This window comes from Cricetulus griseus, chromosome 2 (assembly GCF_003668045.3).
Source record: "Cricetulus griseus strain 17A/GY chromosome 2, alternate assembly CriGri-PICRH-1.0, whole genome shotgun sequence".
NCBI lineage: Eukaryota > Metazoa > Chordata > Mammalia > Rodentia > Cricetidae > Cricetulus > Cricetulus griseus.
Genome location: NC_048595.1, coordinates 156,144,350 through 156,153,002, shown reverse-complemented (window position 1 = coordinate 156,153,002; position 8,653 = coordinate 156,144,350). Strand labels below are relative to the sequence as shown.

The 8,653-nt window shown below is 43.1% G+C and overlaps 1 protein-coding gene across 3 annotated transcripts; it reads left to right on the top strand.

Annotated features, from left to right (window-relative positions):
- Nucleotides 1-3,669: 3,669 nt before the first annotated feature.
- On the top strand, nt 3,670-8,451 carry Chchd7 (coiled-coil-helix-coiled-coil-helix domain containing 7). 3 transcript variants are annotated; one of them, XM_027398913.2, is made up of 6 exons: nt 3,710-3,945; nt 4,172-4,315; nt 4,875-4,924; nt 5,992-6,057; nt 7,493-7,591; nt 8,314-8,451. In XM_027398913.2, the coding sequence occupies exons 4-6, from the start codon at nt 6,004-6,006 to the stop codon at nt 8,416-8,418; spliced, it is 258 nt and encodes an 85-aa protein (XP_027254714.1). In that variant the 5' UTR covers nt 3,710-3,945; nt 4,172-4,315; nt 4,875-4,924; nt 5,992-6,003; the 3' UTR covers nt 8,419-8,451. The 3 variants fall into 3 exon arrangements, with proteins under 3 accessions (XP_035295919.1, XP_027254714.1, XP_027254713.1); XM_035440028.1 differs by lacking the exon at nt 4,875-4,924 and having other exon boundaries at nt 3,670-3,777; XM_027398912.2 differs by lacking the exon at nt 4,875-4,924 and having other exon boundaries at nt 3,712-3,945.
- The last annotated feature ends 202 nt before the right edge of the window (nt 8,452-8,653 follow it).

Here is an 8,653-nt window from a genome sequence, read left to right as displayed (position 1 = left end):
ACCCAAACACAAAGTTTATATCACTCTATATGAGAAAAAAAATAACCTTTAATAGGAGAACTTCTGTTGAGGTTGACAATAAAGAATGGAATCCTATTTTTAAGTGCCCAAACAACTTAAATAGCTCAGTGAGCTAACAACTAAAATCAAAACTTGCCTTGGCTTTGACTGACATTGAATTTATTGGTATTAGTATTTGGTTTGTCAAAGTGGCAACTGTTCAGTATCGGAAAGTGTCATGTATTTTAAGCACAAAACATAATCCTGACTATTTACGTCAAAGCAACTATCTTAAGCCAAAAACACAATGAAAATGCAAAATAAACTTCAGAGGTCTTATAAGTAATGTTGGAATTCAGAAACCTTTGGACAGAAGGTTATAGTGGGGAGGGGTTATCTTCTTCATTGATACTTTAATCTCCTTCCATCCCATTATGATTTAATAGTGTTTTGTTTCACTGTGTTTTCTTTAGTGACTTCTTAGAAAGCTGTAGCTGTTTCCAAAGTGGGAAACCACAGGATGATGTGCTCACAGGACACTGGTAGTGTTCTCTTGGAGGTATTTACAAAAAGGTGCCGAGAAAAGTTCAGTTAGAAACAGGAACTAACACACAATGGACTTTAAAATAATAATTTTTATACAGTGTGGCAAAAGAGAGCATTGCCTAAGAAGCCTAAAAATTCAGTTCTAACTCTGATCCATTTGTACAAATTGTAAAAACAAAGCAAAATAGATTTATTTCCCAAACTCCATATGCCTCTGGAAACTGAATGCAAGTTGTTTCCATTCCAGATCCGTCTTAAACTCAAATACAGTACAGTTAACAATGTACACATTTTACCTTTTGAAAATATTGTGGACATCTAAGACACCAAGAGCCAAGAGTAGCTAATGATTAGTAAACATTTCCTGTTTACTAATCACAAATCACTTCAGCTGAAAAGATGCAAATCGGCAGGTTTCAGGATTTTCAAGCATTTTCATTTCCAAAGTGTAAAGTTACACCATATGCATAGGGTGGACTTTAAAAATGGATGTATATGTAAACTTTTCCATGGTCTTCATGAGAGCCACTCCTGCCTCCCCAGAAATGTCTACTGCTTACAATGTTAAGGAATCTTCACCACTCTGCCTGTAATTTTCAACCAGAAGTCCTCAATGTACCTGAAGCCAAATGGAATATTAGGTATTTTACAAAATGGCTGTAAACCCCCATTATGGGCATACATGGCTCTTTGATCTCACTGCACAGAATTCATAACTGTTCAATAATGCTATACCATTACACCACACACCTTCAACTATTTCCATTTTTCCACAATTCCTTCCAAAATCAGCTTCCAGAGCAAAGCAATGTAACATGAAAAGTTTCTGGGAGGGCTTGTTACATAAAAGAACAGCGTGGATGAAAACTAAGCCACACACACATCCATCTTCTGCTGGGCTTGTTTAGCCCTCCTCTCCCTCCATCACTCCTAAACGTGGGTGCACTTGAGTAATGGAAAGAGAAGGCTCTTCCATCACCACACACTTCCAGTACCTCTGCCTTTGGTCCTCAGACAGTAAGTCTGCGTAGGTGATGAAAACCCTAAGAAAAGAGAAGCTGTCCCTTTAAAATGCCCTGCTCTGTCCCAGATCCCACGTGGAACCAACATCAGCAGCACTTTCCCACTAACATCAATGTGATGCAAGAGGCACCATCCTTTTATATACATAAAACCAGAAAACCTCAGTCCAACATTCCTTAGTGAGGGCGAACAGGTGAAGCAAACGTGTCAGGAAGGGAGAAGCCAAACAACTCCCCACCCCTCCCCAGAAGGTTCGCCAGTCTCGCCCTCCAGTCTCTCTGGGCAACAGCACCTTTCCACCCCTCCTCTGGAGAGCCCAGTTTAAAGAAAGGAGGGAGCCACTAACAAAACCCGAGGCATAAATGCAACGAAAATGCAATCTAAAGCCGCAAAGGTTTATTCTTCCAATCACACACATTAACTCTATTAAGAAAATGGCATCACTTTTTTCCTACCAAAAAAAGCAAACCCCGCAAAGATCATTAAAAGGGAGTTATAAAATAGCAAATATAGTGTTTATCTTATCTCAGATCAGTCCACATTACCAATAAGTTTAGCAGTTTCTGCACTACCACCTCCCCCTCCCTCCCCCTGCTTCTCTTGCATTGGATTTTCACGTTTTCTCATTGTCGGTGGAGTTATAAAAGGCTTTTGCCCTTCGAAAGTTTTAAAAAATAAATAAATATTAACTCCTTGGTCCCTGCAAAGTCAAAATGGACTTCAGGGGAAAGGCGGTTCACACTTTTACCTTTAGCGAGAAAGGGGGGAGCATCCCGGATTTTTAGGGATTTTTTGCGATTTTTTAACAATTTTTATTTGGTTATATGCCTGAGTTCTCCCTCCATTTTGGTTGTTTATGATACTGACAACAAGCTGTCCCTGCTCCGTCCCGATCTCCTGCTTTCATTTAGCACCCCCTCCCCCTACGCCCCCGCCGCCACCCTGCTGGGTCCGGCGCCCCGCGGACCCCGCACCCCGACTCGGCTATCCCACCTGGGCAGAGGGCAAAAACAAATGCATTTCTCCAGAAAAGAAAAACCTCTTCGGTAAAGGGGGCAAAGTTACCCCAAGTCACTCCCAGTGCCCCCCAAATATTGCCGACCGCGGGTCTCTGCCAGGCCCTTTGGGAAGCGACCTTCCCCCGGGATGTTTTGGTGGAAAATGCGGAGAGTTTCCTCTCAAAACCGAATTTATATTAATTTTTCCCTTATTTTTCGGGTCTCTAATGTCTTCCGCTCTCGCTGCTGCCGCTGCCGCTGTCACAATATTCACAGCACCAGAGAGGAGGAGGAGGAGGAGGAGGAGGAAAACTTTTCAAACTTTCCAGACCCTGAATAAAAGGTTTTTTTTTTTCCCACCGACCTCACCTTCGGGTCCCCAGCCGCGTCGCCCCCTGCCCTGTCAGCAGCGACCTCGGGAGTCCTCGCAGCCCCGCCGCACGATTTTATTTGATTTTTTATTATTATTTTTCTCTCTGGGGTCCTGAGCAGGGGCTGGGAGTAGCACAAACTTTTCCTCCTCCTGCCGCCGCCGCGGCTCCTCTGCCCCCTCGGCTAGTCCCATAATTTAAATAACCCTGATATTCCTCCCGCTAAACGCCTCCCCGCCGTCCCGGACCCCGGGAGAACTCACCGCGGGGCTTTAACATTTCCTCCCTCCTGGGTTTCCCGCCTTTCCCGCCGCGCTCTTCAACACGCCGCCCGTCGCGCCCACTGCCGCCTCCCCCCGCCCGCTCGGCCGCCGCCCCCGCCCCTCGCCCGCCCGCCGGCCCGCCCTGGCCCCGCCGCCGCGGTGCCCGCCCCCTTCACGCTCCGCCCCGGGCCCGGCCAGTCCGTGCGGTCGCCGCCAGGCTTCGGCGGGCCCATTGGTTGGCACGGCTGCCCGTCAGGCAGAAGTGTTAAGAGTGAGGCTGCAGGGCGGGGGGCGCGGCGGGGCGGAGCGAGGGCGGAGTCTCACAGCGTCCCACCCACTCCTCCTGCCTGGGCCCTCCTCCCGCTGCCCGGGGGCGGAGCTAACAGGGCCCGCCTCCAGCGCACAGGGTCCCGCGCGCCTGTCAATCAGGCAGCAGCGCGCTTGGATTGGACAGGCTGAAACGGGGGGCGCGGGGGCAGCACGTTGGGGTGCGCGCTACTTAAGGTCTTGCTGCGTGAGCCACTGACGTGTTTGGAGCTGGAGCCGGCTCGGGTGTTGGTGGAGTGGCGACCGGTGGTGAGTGGTCTCCGGGCTCCTCCCTCCCTCCCCGGCAGGCCCCAGACAACACTAGCCGAGGAGCCCGACCCTAGTTCGTGCCGTCAGATCGTCCGCGGCGCGCCCCGCGGTCGCTGCTCGCGCTACGCGATTCTTCGGGCCAGGGCAGCGGAAGGTGACCCCATGCAGGTCTGGGCACCCCGGATTGTGTCACTCCTCGTCCTGCCCTCCTCGGCTCCCCGCGCTCTGCTGCCCTCCCCGCCTCTGTGTTGTGTTCACCTGTGCCCGTTGTCCGCTGTCTCATACTTGGGAGCGGCACCCCGGAAGGCGATGCGGTCCCGGAGTCGCATCCTTTGGGATTCTCCCCCGACCTCCTAGCTCCCTTGACTTTTTGTCCCTGGTCCTCTGCACCCAGGTTTACGGTGTGGTGTTTCTGCTTCCGGATTTAACACTCACACCAGACTGTGAGCAGCCTGGGGGCCTGGTCGTGTTTAGTAACGTGCCCTTCCCCCACTACGGATCAAAGCTACGAGGAGAGTGAAAATCAGGAACTTCTTTGGTAAGCAGTTTGCCCCTTAGAGTAGATTTTAGAGTTATTCCTCAGATGTGCTGTAGGTTTGCAGCCTTCCCTCAAATCTATGATTTTCTTTATGAATATCCTCTTGGAAGTAGTAGAGCGTTGTAACAGTTGTTCACTCCAGAATCTTCAAAGAGTAAGCAGATAAGGCCTCTTTAGCGGGGCACTCCATCATGCCCTTCAGCCCCACTCCTCCATGTAAATTGACATTTCCTCTTCCTGAACAGTTAACACGGGTATTCATGTTTAGAGTGACTTGTTTTTAGAATCCAGAACAAAAGACAATAAAATGGGAATAGTTTGAAACAGCAGACTTGATGCCTCTGTTGTGTAGGTATTTTTAAAGAATTTCTGGCTGATGATAATGAAATAGAACAGAATTCCTTCATAATTAGGACACAGCTTGAATTATGTGTCTGATTGTTGCTGAGATTATTATAAGTCTAATGTATGAACAATCAAGCAGAGTTCTGTGAAGACATGACAGGATAGATATTAAACAGAAGGTTATACAAATTCTTAGTCCCATTATTTCTCTTAGGAAAAGGCAATCCTGTAAAATCCTGTCTTCCGAGGACAAAAGGCTTCTAGGTACAGTTGGACTGTGTACTGAGTTTCTGTCAAGATGCTTCTGTTGGCTGGATATTTTCAATGAAAGTCATGAAATAAAATAATTATTTAGTGATTACTGCAAGTTAAAGCACTGCAGAATAATCAGAATCATCCTTTGTATCCCATGGAAGAGATGGGTTCCTTTGGCCTGCTCATCCTGATCTTTCTCAGAAGGAACTGGATAGGGTGACCATTGACTGAGAATACATTCACTTATCAGGAGTTCATGGGCTTGATTTAGTTACTTTTTATGAATATACATTATTTCTTTTAACATTTTTGTGAGATTTCATACAAAAATTCTGACTTCTCTGAAAAGGCCCGTGTATTTTTTTTTAATTCAGTGGAGGTGTGTACATTATACTGTCTTATTTCTCTGGATTCTATTTTGATTTTTAGGTAGAAAAATGATTAAACTAGAGCAGGATTTGGGCGTGTAAGCCAAATCAGCCCCTTAGGCTTAGTATAGGGATTTTTTTTAAAGACAGTGGTTGGCTCATCAATGTGATATCAATAGATTGAAACAAATAAAGACCATTCTGAAATAACTGTGACTTTTGCTTTTTACACCCTGCCCCCTTCTTTGAAGATAATTGTCCTCAGTTTCACTTGAACTGGAGTTTGAGGAACAGTTGTCCTGAACCAGGGCTTAGAGACTGCATGAGTGTATTCCTTGATTTGGAAGAACTAACTGGCTCTTAAGGAAATGTGGTCTCTTTAATCAATAAAGACATTTTGCACAACTGTATTTTTAAAACTCAAATTGGAAAATTACTGAACTACACTAGCATACCCTGATTCCCTTCAACCCAGGGAAGTGTTATTTAAGTAGAAGGTAGTGCTGGAATAAAACTTGTAATTGTTTTTTAAACTGTGGCCTTTCAGAACATTAGCTAGGCAGTAACTTGGCTTTTTGATACACCCACTGTGTTCCATTGTTTCCTGGACTACCTTCTACTTTGAGAATTAAGTTTTCTATGCTTGTGAGATGATAACATTTTCTGATCATTTCCTTCTGACCTGTTTCTCTTCCCATCTCTCTTCAGTGAGAAGACAAGATGCCCATAGTCACACGGCGGCTGAGAGATCCAGACATAAACCCTTGCTTGTCGGTAGGGTGGTTTGCTTTTCATTGTCATGAGTGTTAACTTGGGAAAACCACTCTTAATTTTGTGGGCATCTGTTTTATACAGTTACTGAATAAAGTATTATTCTGTGAAAAAGATATTCCTGGCCAGTGTATTTTATTTCACTCTTAGCATTTTTAAATGACCAAAATGTAGCTAACAAAGACTCTTTTCTTCAGTTTTGCTTAGTTGTGAAAGAAGCAGTGTTTGGTTGTCACTGTAAAACTTGACAAGCATATGTAATGCTAAGGAAAATCCTGAGTCTAAACATGGCACAAATACAGCAAATTTAAAAACAATGGGTTTAATCACAGCAATTATTTAATCTGATTTGAGACAACCTGGCTGAGTCATGGGTTGACAGTGCGATTAGCTTATTTTAAGCTTAATGATTCTCACATTAAAGGTATCTTATAAACAACATTGTGTTGCAATAGTAAGCGTTTGTTGACATTAATTTGGCATAGCGTGCAACACTTTGTTGTGGCCTTGCCACTTCTGAGAAATACAATGTTAAAATTTATATTGTTGCCATGCAGAGTACCAATCCAATAATCTTTATGGATTTTTCAAAAATACACATTATACAGTATATATCCATTGGTCTGTATATTCTGTTTTCAACAGCTTTATTAAGTATTGTTTCGATAAGGAATGTTTCTTAGCTTTGTGAAACAGATTCCCTGTCTATTTGAAACTTTATTTTAGATAACTTTTCATAGTCATACCTTTCACTTGGAAGCTTGCTATCCAAACTGCTTCTAGTTCAGACAGCTTAAGTTTAATTACTGGTGGTACCTACTTCATTTTAAAACTCATGGCCCTGTGTTGCTAACTTTCTTTTTGAAGTCACATTAATGATAACTATTAAAATTGCATATGTAATAGTATGCTTGCATAATGGAGTGAACGATAGCCAAAAATGCATCTAGATGAATGCTGTTAATTTAGGTTGCCTTGATGTAGATCACTTACTCGTGTAATTTACTTGGAATGTCAAAATGAGCATTAAGATCAAACATCAAGTGGAAATGAGAACTGGGGAAAGCCAGGAGATGTGCACTGGGAACTGGGAGCTGATAGACAAGTTTCTCCCACTTGCTGTGGAGCAGTACTCAGAATGGTATATCTTGCTCCAACTTCTGGAACAAATGACCACAATCAGTGCTTTGCCTCAAACTTGTGTGATCAGATACTTAGAAAACTGGCCCAGGCTGGAAAAAAGATGGCTTTTTAAGTTGAGTGATTTCTGGAATAGTTGACTATATTATTTGGGTTTTATAAGTCTACCCACTAAAATGAACAAAAATAAACCATTTCACATCTGCTCAGAGGGGAAGCAGCTTCAGAAGCCTTTGTGTTTGGGTCTTTCTCAGATCACATTCCACATTTTAAATGGTGGCTCTCTTACATATTTAAGGAATCTGATGCGTCTACCAGATGTATGGATGAAAATAACTATGACAGGGAGAGATGTTCCAATTACTTCTTGAAGTACAAAAACTGCCGGCGATTCTGGGTAAGCCCATTTTGGCACACTTCTTGTAAAACTCTGCTCTTGTCTCTTGCCTGAAGCTGGTATCAATCAATAACCCACAGTCTTCCCAATGATGGCCATAGGGAAATTTAACCTTCATCCTCATCTTCTGTGTGGTATTTCAACTCCATGGGGTCCTTGAGAGATTGTTTCATTCTAAGGGTTAATGCTTCAGTTTTAATATAAATCAGTCTTCCTAGGGAAGTATCTTTAGTCATACAATAGCCTTGTGATAAATTTGTATTTCCTGAAGAAGAGGAGAAAGTTCAGGTTACTCTGACATCATACATCTCCTTAGACTTCTGTTTCTGTTGCCTTCCTCACAGGCAGTCACAGTTGTTAAAATGTGTCGAACACATTGATAATTCACTTTTGCTTCCCTGAGTACCTTATCTAGGTCCTTCTCCTTTTCTGATAATTAGTCTCACTTAATAATCATGCATAGTTTTTGTTAGTGGACCTTATATACTATTGTATATATGCTTCATGAGATATTCCTATCACAATTCCTGCTAATGTTTCCTGTGGGGATAATTACTAAAGTGTAAATGTTAGTAGATTGAACCATCTGGAGTTCCAGAAATAGGATTTGGAGTTTTAAAACTTAGGTTTTAGAATTTCCTTTTTTAATCAAAAATCACTGGTAAATTATTGCGACTTAATACATGACTGATTTTGATGTTTTCTTTTATGCCCATACATAGAATTCTGTCATGATCCAAAGAAGACAAAATGGAGTTCAGCCATCTATGCCTACAGCAGCAGAAAGAGATGAAATCTTGAGAGCAATGCAAAAGATGCCCTATTGAGTATTTGTATTAAAATTGTTTCTATAACTTGAAGCAGATGGAGTTTTTTTTTTATATATATATATATATCAATGATTGCTGAAATCTTAACACTTCACTGGTTTCATCCAGGCAATTTTGAGTTGTACAAGGTAAGACAGAATTCAGTTAGCCTTAAGTCTTTGGTGTTTGCTTTCAGTGCAGTGACAAGAATATGTTATTACCATGCTGTCCTTCATAGAAGGACAGCAGTGTT

Coding starts and splice junctions, on each gene's coding strand:
- Chchd7 (XM_035440028.1), top strand. CDS start 6,004: ATGCCCATAGTCACACGGCGGCTGAGAGATCCAGACATAAACCCTTGC. Junction 6,058..7,492: donor ACATAAACCCTTGCTTGTCG/GTAGGGTGGTTT, acceptor TACATATTTAAG/GAATCTGATGCGTCTACCAG. Junction 7,592..8,313: donor AAAACTGCCGGCGATTCTGG/GTAAGCCCATTT, acceptor GCCCATACATAG/AATTCTGTCATGATCCAAAG.